Source organism: Hemitrygon akajei, chromosome 4, assembly GCF_048418815.1.
Source record: "Hemitrygon akajei chromosome 4, sHemAka1.3, whole genome shotgun sequence".
Classification (NCBI taxonomy): domain Eukaryota; kingdom Metazoa; phylum Chordata; class Chondrichthyes; order Myliobatiformes; family Dasyatidae; genus Hemitrygon; species Hemitrygon akajei.
The window spans coordinates 102,131,573-102,152,853 of NC_133127.1; the positions used below are offsets into that span (position 1 = coordinate 102,131,573).

The 21,281-nt window shown below is 42.6% G+C and overlaps 1 protein-coding gene across 5 annotated transcripts in view; it reads left to right on the forward strand.

Annotated features, from left to right (window-relative positions):
* The window catches only part of LOC140726568 (protein transport protein Sec24B-like), a 182,927-nt gene that overhangs the window by 128,110 nt on the left and 33,536 nt on the right, over positions 1–21,281 (forward strand). For all 5 annotated transcript variants that reach the window (XM_073043125.1, XM_073043124.1, XM_073043127.1 and 2 more), the window contains 3 exons: positions 8,465–8,588; positions 14,226–14,384; positions 19,823–19,996. In XM_073043125.1, coding sequence (XP_072899226.1) covers positions 8,465–8,588; positions 14,226–14,384; positions 19,823–19,996 — 457 coding nt within the window. The remainder of the gene's footprint in view (positions 1–8,464; positions 8,589–14,225; positions 14,385–19,822; positions 19,997–21,281) is intronic.

A 21,281-nucleotide genomic window follows, 5' to 3' on the forward strand; every position in this document is an offset into this window, starting at 1 on the left:
ATTGTAACATTGCCTTTTTGGCATTCATTTTCTATCTCCAGTTGTAATTTGTTGACCACATTCCTACTACTGTTTGGGGGTCTGTATACAACTCCCATCAGGGTCTTTTTACCCTTGCAGTTCCTTAGCTCTGTCCACAATGATTCAACACCTTCTGACTCTATGTCACCTCTTTGTAATGATTTGATTCAATTTGTTACCAACAGAGCAACGCCACCCCCTCTACCTTCCAGCCTGTCCTTTTGATACAATGTGTATCCTTGGACATTAAGTTCCCAGGTACAATCTTCTTTCAACCATGATTCAGTGATGCCTACAACATCATACCTGCCAATCTGCAGCTGTGCTGCAAGTTCATCTACCTTATTCCGTATGCTGTGCATATTCAAATATAACACCTTCAGCCCTGTATTCACCCTTTTTGATTTTGTCCACATTTACTTTGCAACCCATCCTTTTGACTTCAATTTTGCCCTATCATCAACCTCTCCTTGCTAAGAGTCTCACTATACATTGCCTCTGTTTATAAACCAACTATCTCATCTTCACCACTATCATCCAGCTTTTCTATGATTCCTCTTGCATTGAAATATACGCAGCTCAGGACACTAGTTACTAATTTTATCTGAGGTCTTACCAACATCTGCCTCCACAACCTGTCCACGGAACCTCCTGTCTGTTCCCTTCATGCAGGTCTTGACCTGAAATTTTGACTATCCCTTTGTCTCCATGGATGTTTCCTGATCATTTGAGTTCTTCCAGTGGCTTGTTTTTTGCTCTCAACTTCCTGTTATCAATGTACAATAATACCAGCTCCTTTTTGTCTTATCTCTATCATTGGCCTGAAGCTGTTCTTGACTTCTGGCTGCACCATTTGCTTCCTGAAGAATGTTCTTCATGGATATTTAGGACCATGGCAGCATGGAGGCAGCAGATCCTGGAGTCAAGTCTGTCTTCACTGAAAGTCCTCCTCTTTTAACTGTTTTTACTGTAACTCTCCTGCCCTTTCCATCTGCACCTTGTACAGCTGAGTCATACTTGGACTTGGCGCATCCATTATTCTGCAGAAGAACCGTTACTTCTCCAGTATTCAGAGATGAATCCCTGTAAGAGAGATTGACTTGTCTGCCAAGCGGTCCTACCTCTGCAGGCATTTTTACTATGTGGTGAGCATGTGATTCACAAAGTAAGTGATCTTGCTGATACACGGCTGGCATTACATTCCACTTGCTTGCATCATACACCAGAGTGCTGTCTTCAGTTACCTGATGAGGTAACCATCACCTTTGGCCAGGGGCAGATGTCGTCAGGTGGTGCCCAACCTTCACAGAGTGTTTCAACCCTTAACCACTACACTCTCCAGTTGGCGGGCCAGCAGTGGTGGCAAGTCACTGCCCATCTGCTCCTGACTTCCAGCTCAACTCCACTCGCCTGCTCCATATCCAGCAAGAGGCTCTTTCTGCTTCCTCCCCATCCTGTAAGCTGCTTGATTCTTGCTCTTTTCATCAAGGCCCAGCGCAGACCGCAATCTCCATGTCGACCTTGCTGGGAACCCTCTACAGCTGATCTCCATGGGGAATGGCCATGTCTGCCGTCCTTTGTCCCTGCACTCCCAGACTAAGGACCAAGGACTGGTACTTCAGGGCCTTTCTCTCATGAATCTCCTCACATCCTTCCTCCCATGGTACTGTGAACTCCACCAGAATGATTCTCTTGTCTTCGGTGGACCAAAGTACGATGTCTGGTCGAAGTGTGGTTTGCACCTCCTCCAGGAACTGTAGCTTCCTCTCCACATCGACCCTCATCTCCCGTGATGCAGATTGGATTTAGGTCTCTTTGATATGACTGGCGTGCCCTCTCCTTGATGAAAATGACTGTCCTGTTTGCCTATCTGCCAGCTGGTCTCTTTTTATATGTCTTCGCACCAGTCTGTCAGCAAGGGACAGCAGGACCTTGTCATGATGTCACTTTTTATGGTCCTTGTTTTAAAGCTGTTTTACATCTTAATAGTATGTCTGCCAGTGAACCCACTGACCACAAAGCTTGCATTTGGTGTCTCAACCTCCATGTGTGCAGCGATGATGGTGTAGGGAGAGTGTCATACATGGACAGCAGGAAGAAAGAAATGTGGAAGGGCTCCAGTCTCCAAAGCTCTACCCAAGTGATCTTGCACTTGGGTAGATCCCATTACGTCCAGGCGCCCTGTGACCCCAAATCCACTGCCTTCGATTCCCACCTTTCCTTCTCACGGTTCCATACCTCTCCCTGGACCATGTCACGCCTGTCCCTTCCACCTGCATTCCCCCATCATGGAAGTGTGCAGAGCCGAGACCTTGCTGTCCTAGGCATGGGTTGCCAATGATGTCTCTCATTTGCAGGGTTGGTCTTTGGCTGAGTTGGTGGCCCAGTTTCATTGTAAATCTTGCTTGATTTATTACCTTGTTATCAAAGCCCCTCAGCATTAACATAACTCGAAACTTTGCCACCTTGAACTCCTCCACTACCAATGACAATGGCAGCTGTAGCTGGCCAGATCTTATGTAACGTCCTACTGAAGAAAAACTTTGGGGGATTCCCAGCTACCTCTGCAGGCGCTGGTTGACTTTCCTCTCGATGCATTATGCAGTAGTCAGGGGAACTTGTACACTGTGAAAAGCCAGAGCAGCCTTGGTAGAAGATCATGTTGCTACAGCCGTGTCTGAAATTTACCAGGGAGTCTGGTTTTGTTGATCTTGTTACGTACCCCGTAACTGGGTCACTTACCAGCAAAGATAGAGAGGTCCGTTGAAGTCTCTAACAGTATTTAACAGTATTTATTGATAAAATACACAAAAATAATATCAATGCAAACATACAGATAATATACGTCGTCAATACTAAATCCAAAAGCGCGGGTATAATAATAATCAATAAGAAATAGCTCTATCGTTGTCGAGGGGATAATGAATTGTCCGATGGAAATATAAAAGTCACTTTAGTTCATTCAAGCTGTAGGCTGTAGCCTTTGGTTGGAGTCAAGAGAGAGAGAGTTAAACTTGCCCATTCCTTTTATGAGGTCAATCCTTCGAGAGTCGTTGGGGCTGAATTTCTCCTTTTGGGTTAGCTAAAGCCGTTCTTCCGTGGCAAGACCCACCAATTCCGAGGCAAATGGAAAAGGACGCACGTGGGCTGTTTCTACCGGCTTTCGCTATTACGCTGTTACAGGAGTTCTAGCGCTTCTTCTGGTGCATCTGAGGGGCTGTTCCCACAGACCCTCTTTTATCCTGACTCACAGGGTCTCAGATGTCAATCAGGTTGGGTTGATGCAATCCCTCCACCAACCAGCCCACTTTGCCTGAGGGCTTCCACGAAGCACAGTATTTTAATACACAATTCCGTCTCCAAGAGACAATGGCCGTTTCCCGTAGCCTTATATCGCCGGGGGGGTCACAACATTCCAAACGTCTCTCTCTCATTTCCTGGGTCTCCTGACCCAAATCAATAGCGATCCTGCGATTCTCAAAAAGGAGGGGGCTGCAGGCGTAACAATCTAACAATCTTCTTCAGCCACTCTTCAGTCTGCTTTACAGCGTTGGTGATGTTGGTGCTGTCCATCATTGGGTTGATCCTCTATGATTTCTCCCATAGTTGAAGACTGAACTTGCTAGCAACCTTACCCTTTTTGATCACCATGCATCTGGACTTCCTGGCCTTGAAGGTCATCCTAGCCCAGGTAGTGACATCGTCCAGAGTTTCCAATACCCATCTTGTTTGGACATGGGTTACAGTGGTTACTGTGATGTCATTCATTAATCCCTTTATTGCAGGTTGTTGGATGCCCAGCTCCAACACTGGGCCTTGGGTTACATCTGCTGCTGCTAATATGAGGTGGTTCAAACCAATGATAAACAATATGGGGGAAATGGTACAGCTAGTTGGAATCCCTGTTTGGAGGTCTTGGCACCTGGTTGTAAAGTGAGCTGAAGTGAAGTGTTGCTTGAATACCCCTAGGTAGCTGGTGATCTTGTCTCGTGTTACTGGCGAGATATGGTAGTGGTCCAGGACGACCTGGATGAGGATGTGTGAAATTGATCTATAGGCACTGGCTTAGTCTAACCAGTTTACTGTTAGGTCGCCTTTCTTCTGCCTGGCCTCATGGATCAACTGGCTGAGTATTGAGGTGTGTTCAAGGCTCCCGTAAAAACCTAGGATGCCACCTGTCTGGATGGATGTGTTGATATAGTGGTTCTCCATTAAGCTTGAGGTCAGCCTTCTCGCAAGCAGGAAGAAGAATGTGTTGCACTCCACGCTAAGGAGGGAGATTGTCCTAAACTGGGTGATTGTGGAGGAACTTCTTCCTTGGCAACAAGCTTGGTGGAATAGAGCCTTTGGTCCAAATCTTCCTCATTATCTTCCATGACCTCTGGAGGAGTTTTGGGTATTTCTTATATACCTTATAGGGTATACCACTTGGTCATGGGGCAGCAGATAACTTAGCTCTCCTGATGATATCCTGGACCTCCTGCTATGTGGGTTCTGCTGCATTCAGCTCAGTTGCTGGGATTCTTGGTTGGGGGACTTTTGGACTGAATTCTAGTCCCTGATTTCTATGGGGACCACTCTGTGATTTCTGCAGAAATTCTTCTACCTCCTGCTTTGGGCTGGTTAGGGAGCCAGATTTTTGCTGGCTAAGAAGAGCCCTGGTGAACATGAATGGGTTTTTAACAAACTGCACTCTCCTTCGCTTTTGCAGCTACTCCACTCTCCTGATCTTGCGCAGCTGTTCCCGCTATTTGCTAGTTAGATGTTTTGGCACCACCTTTTTCATCAGGCAAACTGTTTTTGAGTTGTTTGTTCAGGGTCTTTATCTCTTTTCTCAAGTAGCAAATCGCCCTTTCCCTCCTGTTTGGTTGCTATCATGGTTTAAGATCCCCCTTCTTCTCCATCGGCCCGAATCAATCTTTAGCTAAGTTGAACACAATGGTTGTGAGGGAGTCAGTTTTCCTGCAGACAGATCCTGTTAATGTAGCTTTCAAGATGAAATCCAGGTAGTCATCGAACTGTTTCCAAAATCCATGGTCTGGTGATCTAGGCCATCTGATCCTCTCTTTCCTTGATGAATGGATTAGGGTGTCAAAGGGGACACTTGGCCTCTTCTTTTGCACTGGGACTGCTCAGGTGTGGAGAGATCTTCAGCTGTGTGGGGTGCTCCCTAGCTGGAGTTCTCCATCATCTCACCGGGTGTTGAGTCCATGCGTTGCACTTGAGTCGCCTTTGTTCCACAGCTGGACCTGCTTTGCTGTATTTTGAGGCCTTTGGTGTCTTTGCAGGTTTTGCTGCAATGACACTTTGCAATGAATGCCTCCCTGGTCAGTATTGTTTGCTTGAGCCTTCTCATTATCGTATTTCCAGTCCTGGCCATTGTCATTATGCCCGCCCTATTGAGTTTTTCATTCCCCCCCTCCCCAAAGACTCTGGGGATATTGCGTATTTAGTTCATCCATAGTTTGTATGGTGCCCTCTTGCGAGTGCTGCACACAAGGTTGCTAGACTTGTATGTCTGTGCCAGTCTTTCCTGGAGGTCAGCTGTCTTTCCAGCGTCACCAACCTTTCTCGGTTGCCATCCAATCTTTCCTGGAAGTCACTGGCTAACCAGATGTCACTTCCTCTCGTGAGCCTCCTTCCCTCCTTCCTCCCATGCTACTGCGAGCTCCACCAGGATGATTTTCTCATCCAAGATAAATGATTGAGTTTAGATATGTGGAAGGACTTTTTCTCCTAGAATGTCACCATGCCAGAAATTCTCTGGAAAATCTGGAAGTTCTCACAGTTTTACTTAGCAGTTATTTGAATGTCACCATGGAGCCCCAGGTGGATTACTAACACAACACAAACTCTCTGAAAGGCATTATCCGCAAGAAATCTGAATTTTGAATAGTTTTTTATCGCAGAAGTTACTGGTTGAAATTTTCTAACCATTCTGCTGTTTTGGTACTAGCCATGTTGGAAATAAATATACTGTAGTTCATAGATAATTGGAATTACTGAAGAGAAATGTCTGTAAGTGTCAATAAGACACTTAAATCATTAAAATCACTGGCAACTTGTTTGCAGCTTTGCCTTCTGTGTGGGGTTCTTGCAATAGGCTTTTGCACTACAATACCTAAGACCCGGATGTCAGCTAATTCAAGTATACCGAAAATAAGTAAGATCGTGGTAGTGCAAGGACAGCAGGCAGTGATTCTGAATGATGGGGCAGGCTCAGCAAGATGGAGGTTAAACATGCAGACAGCGGGAAGATGAAGATTTTGGCAACAGGTGGAGTAGTCGTGTCAAACAGTGACTAGGATGAAGGTACAGAGTCTTAATGATGATGTTGGTGGGTTTTCAAGATGATCCTGAATTTGAAAAAGCATCAAGATTTTGAACAATCTGTGTCAGTTTCAAACAACTGCCAGGAGAGAGATGGTCAGTGATTATTTCCACCTGTAAAAGACATTTTGAACTGAGAACCTTTTTATTCACGCAGAGTTATTCCCACATGGAATAGACTGTTCAATTGAATTATAGAGCCGAGGTGATAGGAATTATCTATGGGACAATTAAAGACTTTGGTCGGGAAAATTTGGAGTAGGTGTAGGGGCAGAGATGGGTTACAACATGAGTGCAGGGCTAGAGATTTAGAGCAAGAAGCATGCATGTTTGTTTGGATGAAAGTTTACAAATTATCATTCATATCAATGGTTATGTTGTATCAGGTGATTGGTGCTTGAGGAGCTACTTGCTTCAAAGTTGAATGGGTCAGAGTGCTAATGTGTTCAGACTTTGAGCTTTGAATCAGGCCCAGCAGTATTACCCAAGTTAAGTGCAGTTCACCACAGTCAGTGCTTTTATTCAGTAAACTAGGAAGAATTGAATGATCAGAACAATTTCTGAGACTTGGTGGGGGGGTGGTTGTACAGCTGCAGAGCATGTGGCTGCCCTAAATAAATCATTCCAGATAGATAGATAAATATAGAAACCTTATTGTAAATTACAGTGTCATAGTAGCATTGCAAGTGCACATACAAATATTAGAAGGGAAGTAAAAAATAATAAGAAATGTTTCCTCAAGCAGTCTAATAGGAGGGGGTTATCACTTTCCCGACTACAGGTTGACTCATTATAGAGCCTATTGGCTGGAGGTAAGGATAACCTCACTTAGTGCTCTTTGGAGCTGCACATTTGTCTTAGTTTATTACTAAAAGTGTTCCTCTGTTCAGCCGAGGTGGCATGCAGAGGGTGAGAAACATTGTCCAGAATTGCCAGGATTTTCCAGAGGGTCCTTTGTTCCACCACTGCCTTTAGTGTGTCCAGTTTGACTTCTACAACAGAGCCAGTCTTTCTAATCAGTGTATTGAGCGTTTTGGCACCACCTGTGTTGATCCAGTCTGTTGCCCCAGTACACCACCATATAGAAGATTGTACTGGTGACAACAGACTGGAAGAACATGTGAAGGAGAAGCCTAGATACTCCAAAGGATCTCAGTCTCCTCAGGAGGTAGAGACGATTCTGGCCCTTCTTGTACAGAGACACTGTGTTGGTGCTCCATTCAAGTCTGTCATTCAGGTACAACCCCCAGTACTTGTAGGTCTTCACCACATCCACGTCCTCACCATCAATAGTAACAGGGAGCAGTGCAGACTTAGTCTTCCTAAAGTCCATCACCTTAGTCTTACTTTGTTGAGCTGCAAATGATTCAGCTTTCACCATTTGAACAGTCTTCCGCCAGGACCCTGTATTTAGTTTCCCATCCATCTTTATACACCCAGCTGTTGCTTAGTCATAGAGAATTTCTGCAGATGGCATGACTCAATGTTGTATCTGAAGTCTGAGGTATGCAAGGTAAACAGGAAGGGTATCAATATTGTCCTGTATGGAGCCCCAGCCATACAGCTATACACACAGCTCTGAAACCGCACAAATTGGTCTGCCAGTCAGGTAGTCCGTAATCCAGGATACAATGGAAGTGCAAACCTGCATTGAATGGAGCTCTTCTCCCAGCAATGAGGGCACTATGGGATTGAAGGCACTTGAGAAATCAAAAAACATGATCGTCACAGTGCTGTCCTGCTTATCCAAATTGGAGTAGGTTCTTTTCACCAGGTAGATGACACCATCACCGACCCCAGTGAGGTTCTGGTAGGCAAACTGCAGGGGGTTGAGGGCCGATCTGACCGGTGGTCAGGAGTTCATCTGACCAGGAGTTGGAGGTGAGCCAGGGCCAGCCTCTCTAAGATCTTCATGATGTGTGAGGTTAGGCCACTGGATGGTAGTCATTTAAGACTTTTAGTTGGCCCTTCTCAGTTAGTGGAACTACACATGATGTTTTCCACACAGTCAGCATGTTCCTTGTTTTGCAATAATTCACAGGCTATTAAAGTTATTTTCATAAGGTATTTTCTGAGTGAAATATTTCTGAGATATTACTTATTTTCATTTAAGGGGATGCAGCACCTTGGTCCAGCCACAGACTTTTATAAAAAGTTTGCTTTGGATTGCTCAAGCCAGCAGGTGGCTGTGGATCTCTTTCTGCTGAGTGGACAATATTCTGACTTGGCTTCACTTGGTAAGGGAATTTTTATGCTATTAAATAATTTAATCAATATACTTGTCAAATCAGTAAAGAATTTGAATACTTTTAACTTTAAACAGCACACAAAGCTTTTACAGCACCTTATAAAAGTATTTAGCTCCTAACCCTTTTGTTACAACCAGGATTTTGATCAATTTAACTGAGAATTTTTATTTGTAAATCACATGCTCCTTTTTTCTCCCCAGTAAAGCCTAAAAACAGGGAATTTTGTAAAGCATGAAAAACAAAAAAAATCAAAGACTGTAATGTCAGCAGTTCAAAAATATTCATCCCCCTTTTCTCAGTACGTAGTTGAACCACCTCTCACAACTATTACAGCCAGAAATCTTTTTGGATAAGTGTCTGATGTCACTTAAAGCACACAAATTTCTACAAATGTACGGTGCAGAGCATTCTGACTGCCTGCATCAGTGAGGTCGGGGTACTGCACAGGATTGACGTAAACTGCAGAGAGCTGAAACATTAGTCATGGGTACTGGCCTCCATAGTATCCAAGACATCTTCAAGGACCAGTGCTTCAAAATGGCGGCATCCACACCCCACCTAGGATATGCCCTCTTCTCACAGTTACCATCAGGAAGGAGGTACAGAAACCTGAAGCTGCACACTCAACGATTCAGGAACAGTTTCTTTCCCTCTCATCCAATTTCTGAATGGGCATTGAAACCATGAACACTACCTCAGTACTTTTTCATTTCTGCTTTTGCATGACTTAATTAATTTAACCATTTGATATGTGTGTGTGTATATAGATATAGTGTAAATCCATTTTTTCTTATATCGTGCTGCTGCCACAAAATTAACACATTTCATGACATGTGCCTGTGATATTAAGCCTAATTCTGATTCTGTTAGTTTTGCACAATGTGATGGAGCAAGATTTGCCCATTCCTCCTTGCAAAATTGCTCATGCTGTCCTAGGTTATTTTTTTCCTGTCACCTTAAATAGCTACCCTCTAGTACTAGACGTTTCAATCCTGAGAAAAGGATACTGGCCGTCTGTAAGTGTCTCACAAAATTTTATCAACCTCCATCAATTCTCCCTTCAGCCTTTGCCACTCCAGAGAAAACAACCCCAGCTTGTCCAATCTTTCCTCGTAGCACATGCCTACTAAGCCAGGCAGCTTACTTGTAAACCTTTTCTGTGTCCTCTCTAAAGCTTGCACTGGCTTCCTATAAAGAGGTGACCAGAATTGAACACAGTACCCCAAATTTGTCTAAACCAAAGTTTTATAAAGCTGAAACATAACTTCCTGGCTCTTGAATTCAGTGATTGAAGGAAAGCATCCCAAATGCCTTCTTTACACTCTTATCAACCTGTGCTGCCACTTTTAGGGAGCTATGTACATGAACCCTCAGGTCCCTCTATTCATTAATGCAGTTAAGGATCATGCCATTAACTTCCCCTTTATGTTGGTTCAGCACTTCATACTTGTAAGATGTGGGAGTCTTGCTGAGGAGGTCATACCCAGGCTTCAGACAGTAGATGAGTGACAGCTAGGAGAAGTAAGGGGAGTAAGCAGTCAGTGCTGAGTTCCCCTGTGACCATTCCCTTCAGCAGCAAGTATACCCCTTTGGGGAGAATGACCTACCAGGGCACAGCAGCAACCAGGCAAGTGGCACACTGTCTAGCTTAGTGGCTCCACAGGGAAGGTAAAACCAAGCAGTGGTGGTGTGGGGAGACTTGATAGTTAAGAACAGGACAGGAAATTTGGTGGCTGCGAAAGAGAAGCCAGGGTGATGTGTTTCCTCCCAGGTGTTAGGGTTCATCATAGCTCAGAATGACTGCAGCAGATTCTCAAGAGGGGTGGTGTGCAGCCAGAGGTCCTGGTGCACATTAGCACCAATGACATAGATAAGAAGGAGGAAGATGTTCTGTGCACTGAGTATAGGGGGTTAGGGAAAATGCTGAAGAGCAGGACCTCCAAGATAGTAATCTCCCTGTGCCACGTGCTTTTTAGGGCAGGAATGGTATGATAGTACAGATGAATGAGTGGATGAGGAAGTGGTGCGGGGCGGGGGCAGGCTTTCTGATTTCTGGATCATTGGGATCTCTTTTGGGGAAGATATGGCCTGTATTAAAAAGACAGGTTACACCTGGCCCTGAAGGAGACCAATATCCTTGCGGGCAGGTTTGCGAGAGTTTTTAGGGAGGGTTGAAACTAAATTGGCAAGGGGATGGGAACCAGAGTGATAGGGCTGCGGATGGGGCAGTTGGTATGCAAGTCGGAGCAATGTGTAGTGATTCTGTGAGGATGGACAGGCAGATGATTGGACAGAATTACAGTCAGCAGGATGAGGTGAAGTGTAGCATGGGGCCAAAATCAAACAGAGTGACAGATGCAGCAGTGAAGGTGTTGTATTTGAATGCATGCAGTATACAGAATGAGGTAGATGATCTTGTAGCGCAGTTAAAGATTGGCAGGAATGATATTGTGGGCATCACTGAAATGTGGCACATCATTGTGCACTTAACATCCAAGAATACACATTGTCTTGAAAGGACAGACAGGTAGGCAGGAGGGGGTGAGGTGGCTGTGTTAACAAAAAATGAAATGAAATCATTAAAAAGAGGTTATATAGGATCAGTAGTATTACATGGGCATGAAAGAGAAGCTGGCCAGAGTTGATTGGAATGATATGACAGCAGATCAGCATTGGCTGGATTTTCTGGGGGCAATTCAGAAGGCACAGGATAGATATATCCCAAAAATGAAGAAGTATTTTAAAGGCAGCATGAGACAACTGTGGATCTCCAGGGAAATCAAAGCCAGCATAAAAGTTAAAGAGAGTGCATATAATAGCGTACAAATTTGTGGGAAGTTAGAGGATTGTGAAGCCTTTAAAAACCAACAGAAGGCAACTGAAAAAAACATAAGGAATGATGAAATATGAAGGTAAGCTAGCCAAAAATATCAAAGGGGATACCAAAAGTTATTTTAGATATACAGTTACAAAAAAAGCTTGAAACTTTGCAGTCACCTAACTTTCTGCATTAATTGCTCAAACAAAATCTGCCTAAACTAATACCACACAAATGATTGTATTTTTCATATCTTTATTAAACACATTGTTTAATCGTTCATAGTCCAGCCTAGTGAACCCTTGTATTTAATAACTGGTGGAACCTCCTTTAGTAGCAAAAGTAACCTCCTCCAAACATTTCCTGTAGTTGCTGATCAGACTTGCACAATGGTGATGCGAAATTTTAGACCATTCCTCCATATGAAACTGTTCCAGTTCATCAGTATTTCTGGAATATCTTGCTTTCAGGTCACACCACAGCATCATTCATTGGGTTAAGGTCAGGATTCTGTCTTAGCCATTCCAAAACACAAGTTTTTTTCTTTTTAAACCATTCAATTGTTGATTTACTCTTGCGTTTCGGATTATTGTCTTGCTGCATCATCCAGCTTCCATTAAGCTTCAGGTGACGGACTGCTACCCTGATATTCTGCTGTAAAATGGCTTGATACAATTTTGAATTAATTGTTCCCTCAACAATTACAAGTTCTCTGAGCCCTGGGACAGCATAGCAGCCCCAAACTATGATGCTCCTTCCACCATGCTTCCCAGTTGGGATAAGGTTTTGGTGTTGGTGTGCAATACCTTTTTTCCTCCAAACATAGCAGTGTGCATTTCTGACAAAAAGTTCAACTTTTGTCTCATCTGTCCACAGATCTTTGTTCCAGAAGTGTTGTGGAATATCCAGGAGATCCTTAGCAAACTTGAGATGTTCAGCAATGTCTTTTTTGGAGAGCAGTAGTTTCCTTTGTGGTGTCCTTCCATGAATATCATTCTTTTTCAGAGTTTTTCTTACAGTGGACATATGAACAGAGACTTTAGCAAGTTCTAGAGATTTCTGCAGGTCTTTTGCTGTTACTCTTGGTTTCTTTTTCACCTCCTTCAGCTCAGCATTGTACATTGTGCTCTTGGTGTGGTCTTTGCAGGATGGCCACAACTAGGGAGAACAATGACGGTACTGAGTTTCCTCCATTTGTAAACAATTTCTCTTACACTCAGGTCTTTAGAAATGCTTTTGTAGCCTTTTCCAGTTTCATGCATCTCTACAATTTTTGTTTAAAGGTCCTCTGAAAATTGTTTTGATTGAGAATGGTGCACATAAGCAGATCTCTCTTGAGAAGAGCAGGCTCTGTCAGTAACCTAACTTTGTGTGTTTTTCTTTATTAGGCAGTTCACCTCTATAACCCACACTTCCTATCTTAACTCATTGATTAGAACACCTGACTCCAAATAGCATTTGCAGAAGGCATTACCCAGAGGTTCACATTACTTTTTTGAACCCAGACTGTGATTGTTTAAATGATATGCTCAGTATTAGCGAGAAGAAGTATAAATAATTGTGTGTTATTTGTTTAGGTAGATTGTGTTTGTCTATTATTGTGACTTAGATGAAGAACAGACCACATTTTATGCAGAAAACCAAGTAATTGCAGAGGGTTTACAAACTTTTTCTTGCAATTGTAACTGCAACTTCTTTCTATTGGTTAACCAATCCTTTATCCATGCTATTACATCATCTGCTTCCTTGTCTTATGGATAAGTCTTTTATGTGGCACCTTACCAAATTCCTTCTTGAAATCAAAGTAAATAACGTCCATCTGTTTCCCTCTATCCACTGCGCTCTTAATATCCTCAAAGAACTCCAGTAAATTTGTCAAACAGGACCTGCCTTGGCTGAATCCATGCTGTGTCTGCTTGATGGATCCATTTCTTTCCAGATGCCCTACTATTTCTTTAATGATAGCTTCAAGCATTTTGCCAACTACAGATGTTAAACTAACTGGCCTATAGTTACCTGCCTTTTGCCTACATACTTTTAGAACAGTGGCGTGACATTCACCATCTTCCAATCCGCTGGGACCTACCCAGAGTCCATAGAATCTTGATAAATTATCTCCAAAGCTTCTACTATAACCTCTGCCATTTCTATCAGTACCCTGGGATGCATTCCATCAGGACCAGGGGACTTGTCTATCTTTAGGCCCAGAAGCTTGTTCAGCACTACCTCTTTAGTGATAGCTATTGTATTGAGGTCCTCACCTCCCATCGCATTTATATCATCTTCCTTTGGCAGGTTAGACATGTCCTCCACCATGGAGATTCGCTGTAATTTTTTTATAACCTTCACTGTCCACTATACTGCCTACAATTTACAGGTTTATTAACCATGCTTGCACATTCACATTCATTTGCAATGGAAACACAGTGCAATTGCTGTTCACTGGTGGTGAGGAAAAGAAAGTGTAGGATGTGGGTGGGATGCTGAAGCCTGGGCAGAATTGAGTCATTTACATGGCAGAGTAGGCGTATGAGTCAAATGATCCGTTACTGTTCTTTATGTGTACGGCTGAAAGGAAAGGCCAGCAGTATAATTGCTTTATAAAAACATGTTCTTATGAAATGGTACTGTACTATATTGATGTGTCAAATGGCTAGAGACCACATTATATACAATTTGATATAATTAAAGTGTTTGGGATTAATTGTATATTAGCTTTTCATCTTTTTTTTTCAAAATGACTGCAGTCTACCAGTGACTAATAATAAATTTGACACTAGTTTGTTATAAATATTGTGTTTTAACAGCTTGTATGTCCAAATATTCTGCTGGATCAGTGTTCTATTATCCATCATTCCATCACATTCACAATCCTGCCCAGGCTGAGAAGTTTCAGAAAGACCTCAAACGTTACCTCGTGAGAAAAATTGGCTTTGAAGCGGTTATGAGGATACGCTGCACAAAAGGTAATATCGTGTGTGTGTGTCTGATTTATAATAGTGATGAACTGATTATCCTTTCAATAAAACTATACAAATTATTTAAATGTGCATTATTATAAACATTCATTTTTCATTACATCTATCATGATTGCTGGGGTGAAGGGATCCTAAATGAATACTTCTCATCACTATTTACCAGGGAGAAGAATGTGGAGGTGGGAGAGTTAGGAGTGAAGTACGCAGATTTTCTGGAACATGTCTGTGTCAGAAAGAAGAAAGTGTTGGAGATATTGGCACACATTAAGGTGGATAAATTCCCAGGTCCTGATGCTTGGAGATTACTGGGGCCCTAATCTAGATCTTTGCATCTTCATTAGCCACGGGCAAGATACCAGAAAACTGGATTATAACAAATATTGTTTTTTCCCTTTTACAAAGAGGGCAATAATGATAAGCCAGGAAAGTACAGACAAGTCAGCCTTGCATCAATAGAAGGGAAATTATTGAAACAACTTCTGAGGAGGAGGATTTGTATTCCCTTGAAAGGTGCCAACTAATTCAGAGGAGTTAATATGGTTTAGTGTGAGGGGAGAGCTTAATCAAAAATCTGATTGAGATGTTTTTGAAGAGGTAACTAAGAAATTCAGTGAAGGCAGATATAATTCACATTACTTTAGCAAGGCTTTTGACAGCCTGTATGGTTGACTGTATGCTTGCCTTCAAAGGATGAGACATTGCGTGTAACAGGATTTTAAGACGTTTGGGTAGGTAGATAAACAGAAAAGATTTGGAGGGCTATTATCTAAATGCAGGCGTGAGACTAGCTCAGAAAGACTGTTGATCACCATTGATAAATTGGTCTATGTGTATGCTGTATCTATGTTATGTTCCAGCAATATAAAACATTGGTTGGAATATGATATTGTAGCATTTGAAAGAGTGCAGAAGAGGTTCACAAAGATGTTGCCTGGAATGGAGATTGGATAGGATCAAAGGTCTAATTTAATGTCAGAGAAATGTATACAATATACATCCTGGAATGCTTTTTCTTTGAAAACATCCACAAAAATAGAGAAGTGCCCCAAAGGATGAACGACAGTTAAACGTGAGAACCCCAAAGTGTCCCCCCAAGGGTTTTAAAAAAAGGAAGAGGAAGGCAATAGTGATAGGGGACTCTATGGTCAGGGAGTCAGACAAGCAATTCTGTGGACGCAGGAAAGAAACTCAGGTGGTAGTTTGTCTCCCAGGTGCCAGGGTCCAGGATGTCTCAGATCACGTCCAAGATGTTGTACAGTGGGAGGGAGAACAGCCAGAGGTCGTGGTACATATTGGTACCAATGACATAGGTAGGAAAAGGGAAGAGATGCTGAAAAAAGTACTCGAGAGTTTAACATCGGTAGCTGAGCGAAGGGCGCTGAGTAGGCTACGGTCAATTATGGATAACTCTGAACATCCTCTACATACCACCATCCAGAGACAGAGAAGCAGTTTCAGCGACAGGTTACTATCGATGCAATGCTCCTCAGACAGGATGAAGAGGTCAATACTCCCCAATGCCATTAGGCTTTACAATTCTACCGCCAGGACTTAAGAACTTTTTAAAGCTATTATTAATGCTTTTTGAGATGGTGATTTAGATGCATATCATATTTTTTTTACTGAGTTAAGTATTGTATGTAATTAGTTTTGCTACAACAAGTGTATGGGACATTGGAAAAAAGTTGAATTTCCCCATGGGGATGAATAAAGTATCTATCTATCTATCTATCTATCTAAGCCTAAAGGGAGTTAGGAAGAAAGTTGAGAAGCAGGACCGCAAAGGTAGTAATTTCGGGATTACTGCCTGTGCCATACGACAGTGAGAATAGGAATAGGATGAGGTATGGAGGATAAATGCGTGGCTGAGGGATTGGAGCAGGGGGCAGGGATTCAGATTTCTGGATCATTGGGACCTCTTTTGGGGCAGGTGTGACCTGTACAAAATGGACGGGTTGCACTTGAATCCAGGGGAACCAATATCCTGGTGGGGAGGTTTGCTAAGGCTACTAGGGAGAGTTTAAACTAGAATTGTTGGGGGGTGGGAACCAAACTGAAGAGACTGGGGAAGAGGAGGTTGGCTTACTAATGGAGAAAGTTTGTAGACGGTGCGAGAGTGAGGATAAGCAGGTGATAGAGAAGGGATGTACTCAGACCGAAGGCTTGAGATGTGTCTATTTTAACGCAAGGAGTGTTGGGGACAAAGTGGATGAGCTTAGAGCGTGGATCAGTACTTGGAGCTATAATGTGGTGGCCATTACAGAGACATGGATGGCTGAGGGACAGGAATGGTTACTTCAAGTGCCGGGTTTTAGATGTTTCAGAAAGGACAGGGAGGGGGCAAAAGCGGTGGGATTGTGGCACTGTTGATCAGAGATAGTGTCACGGCTGCAGAAAAGGTGGACGCCATGGAGGGATTGTCTACGGTGTCTCTGTGGGTGGAGATTAGGAACAGGAAGAGGTCAATAACTTGGTGTTTTTTATACCGCCCAATAGTAACAGGGATATCGAGGAGCAGATAGGGAAACAGATCCTGGAAAGATGTAATAATAACAGAGTTGTCATGATGGGAGGTTTTAATTTCCCAGATATCAATTGGCATCTCCCTAGAGCAATGGGTTTAGATGGGGTGGTGTTTGTTAGGTGTGTTCAGGAAGGTTTCTTGACACAATATGTAGATAAGCCTACAAGAGGCTGTACTTGATTTTGTATTGAGAAGTGAATCTGGTCAGATGTCAGATCTCTCAGTGGGAGAGCATTTTGGAGATAGTGCTCATAATTCTATTTCCTTTACAATAGCATTGGAGAGAGATAGGAACAGACTGGTGTACAAAGACTAATAAATCTAGTCAAGAAGCAAAGAAAAGCGTACAAAAGATTCAGAGAGCTATGTAATGTTAGAGATCTTGAAGATTATAAGGCTAATAGGAAGGAGCTTAAGAAGGAAATTAGGAGAGCCAGAAAGGGCCATGAGAAGGCCTTGGTGGGCAGGATTAAGGAAAACCCCAAGGCATTCTACAGGAACGTGAAGAGCAGGAGGATAAGATGTGTAAGAATAGGACCTATCAAGTGTGGCAGTGGGAAAGTGTGCATGGAACCGGAGGAAATAACGGACGTATTTAATGAATACTTTGCTTCAGTATTCACTATGGAAAAGGATCTTGGTGGTAGCAGTGCAGACTGATAAGCTTGAGCAAGCAGATATTAAGAAACAGGATGTGCTGGAGCTTTTGGAAAGCATCAAGCTGGTTAAGTCGCCAGGACCAGATGAGATGTACCCCAAGCTACTGTGGGAAGCGAGGGAGGAGATTGCTGAGCCTCTGGTGATGATCTTTGCATCATCAATGGGGACGGAAGAGGTTCCAGAGGATTGGAGGGTTGTGAATGTTGTTCCTTTATTCAAGAAAGGAGTAGAGATAGCCCAGGAAATTATAGACCAGTGAGTCTTACCTCAGTGGTTGGTAAGTTGATGGAAAAGATCCTGAGAGGCAAGATTTATGAACATTTGGAGAGGTATAATATGATTAGGGGTAGTCAGCATGGCTTTGTCAAGGGCAGATTGTGCCTTACGAGCCTGATTTAATTTTTTGAGGATGTGACTAAGCACATTGATGAAGGTAGAGCAGTAGATGTGTATATGGATTTCGACAAGGCATTTGATAAGGTACCCTATGCAAGGCTTATCGAGAAAGTAAGGAGGCATGGGATCCAAGGAGACCTTGCTTTGTGGATCCAGAACTGGCTTGCCCACAGAAGGCAAAGAGTGGTTGTAGGCGGGTCATATTCTGCATGGAGGTCAGTGACCAGTGGTGTTGCTTGGGGATCTCTTCTGGGACCCTTACCCTTCGTGATTTTTATAAATGACCTGTATAAGGAAGTGGAGGGATGGGTCAGTAAATTTGCTGATGACACAAAGGTTGGAGGTGTTGGATAGTGTGAAGGGCTGTCAGAGGTTATAGCAGGACATTGAAAAACTGGGCTGAGAAGTGGCAGGTGGGGTTCAACCCAGCTAAGTGTGAGGTGGTTAATTTTGGTAGGTCAAATATTATGATAGAATATAATATTAATGGTAAGACTCTTGGCAGTGTGGATGATCAGAGGGATCTTGGAGTCCAAGTCAATAGGACACTTAAAGCTGCTGTAAAGGTTGACTCTGTGGCTAAGAAGGCATACGTTGCATTGACCTTCATCAACCATGGGATTGAGTTCAAGAGCCAAGAGGTAATGTTACAGCTATGTAGGACCCACTTGGGGAACTGTGCTTAGTTCTGGTCACCTCACTACAGGAAGGATGTGGAAGCCATAGAAAAGGGTGCAGAGGAGATTTACAAGGATGGTGCCTGGATTGGGGAGCATACCTTATGAGAATAGGTTGAGTGAACTCAGCTTTTCTCCTTGGAGCGACGGAGGATGAAAGGTGATCTGATAGAGGTGTATCAGATGATGAGAGGCATTGATCGTGTAGATAGTCAGAGGCTTTTTCCCAGAACTGAAATAGCTAGCACGAGAGGGCACAGTTTTAAAGTGCTTGGAAGTAGGTAAAGAGGAGATGTCAGGGGTAAGTTTTTTGCACAGAGGGTGGTGAGTGCGTGGAATGGGCTGCCGGCAATGGTGGTGGAGGCAGATGCAATAGGGTCTTTTAAGAGTCTCCTTGATAGGTACATGGAGCTTAGAAAAATAGAGGGCTATGGGTAACCCTTAGTAATTTCTAATGTAAGTACATGTTCAGCACAGCATTTTGGGTCGAAAGGCCTGTATTGTGCTGTAGGTTTTCTATGTTTCTAGGAGGGTGACGACTGGAATGGAGAGCTGTAGTTGTTAGGAAACATTGGATAGGCTGGAATTGTTTTCCCTGTAGTAAATGAGACAGAGGAGTAACCTGATGAAAATATCTGAGATTATCAAAGGCACGGTCAGTGTAGATAGTCACAATATTTTTCCCATGGTAGGGGTATCCAAAGTGAGTGGATAAGTTTAGGTTTGGAGGAAGGAGTTTCTGTGATGATGGCTAAGTATTTTACACAGAGTTGTTGATAGCTGTATTGTGTTGCCAATGGAGGTAGTAGAATCAGATGCAAATATTATGTTTAAGATGCATTTAAACAGATACTTAAATGGTTAAAGCACAAGAGGATACAGACCTAATGTAGGCAAATGGGATTAGTGTATCTGGGCAAAATCGTTAGATAGATATGGTGGGGCCAAAATCTGTTTCTGTGCATGCCAAAGTCTTGTAACTTCCTGAAAATGATAAGGGTAGGACTAGCAATGCAACATGGAATTGCTGGTGTTTACCAGTAAGATTTATCCATTTGTACTTGAAGCTTGAGATACAATATCAAGTGATTGATTTGTATAATATTGTGATTCGCATATATGTGAATTCAGTTGATTACACAGATCATGATAATTTGTTTCATTTACAGGTCTTTCAATTCACACTTTTCACGGAAACTTCTTTGTGCGTTCCACTGATCTGTTATCACTCGCTAATATAAATCCTGATTCAGGATTTGCAGTGCAGATGTCTATCGATGAAAGTCTGGCAGACTCATCTGTTGTATGTTTTCAGGCTGCTTTGCTTTACACTTCAAGCAAAGGTAAGTGTGTTTTATATAGATTTAGTACTTATCTCTGTGTAATATTCACATTGGTTAATGTAGTTTGAGCATATCTAAGCTTGAATTTTGTATCCACACATTAGTCTTTTGACTGTAATTTTTTTCATTGCTGAAAAGATGCTGTAAATTCTACTTGGCCTGATGAACATTATTGGTACTACCTGCTTTGTTTTAAACATTATTTATCTTTACTTTCTAAACAATGAGAAGTAGTGAAAGAGTGAGGCTTGCATATTTTATTAAGGAATAGGTAACATGTTCTCAAAGTAACCTGCTTTTGAAGAATGATGTTTTGGATGTAATAAAGTTGCGACAGGTGAGTGTCTGACTTCAGCCTTTTATATTGCTAGAGAGAGGTTAAATGCAAATTGAAAGTACAGCAACTCATAGTCTGCTCAGGTAGCTTAACAATAAAATGATACTGGATTTTCCATTTTCAAGTAACACATGCCCCAGTTGTTCTCCCACGTATGCACACTTGTCCACCCAAGTTTATTCTCTCTATGTTCAATTTTCCCATTCCCTCCCCATACCCTACCTAGTCCCACCTGTTCTTCCCACCCACCCACATCCCCATCTGGTTCAATGGATCCCATCATTTGCAGTCTTTGTATGATATAGGAGCAAACTAGGTTATTCAACCAATCAAAATTTCTCCACCATAATTTTTTCAACCCTATTCACCTGTCTTTTCCTCCATAACTCTTAATCCCCTTAACAGTCAAGAACCTATTAATCTCTTCCTTAAATATGCCCAATGACTTGGCCTCCGCAGCCTATTGTGGCCATGTATTCAACAGATTCATCACTCTCTGCCTGACGAAACTCCTCGCTGTCTCTGTTCTAAAGGAATGCCTCTTTATTCTGAGGCTGTGGTTTGGATCCTAGACTCTCTTAATGGAAACATCCTCTCCACGTCCACTCTCTGCAGGTCTTTCATTGTTTGGTAATTTTCAGTAAGATCCCTGTCATAGTTCTAAACTCCATTGAGTACAGGCTCAAGTTATTAAATATCACTCACAGGAATCTCCTCTTGTGAATCTCTTCTGGACTATCTAGGTCAAGTATATCTTTCCTAAGATACAAGGTCCAAAATTTCTCTCTGTTTCCCAAATATAGTTTAGCCAACACCTTATAAAGCCTCAAAAATACGTCTGTAATCTTATGGGAAATCTGATCTAGGGATTCTCAAGTTCCTTTGCATCTCCAATTTATGAATTCTTTCCCTATATAGAAAATAGTCCACACCTTTATAATTACCACT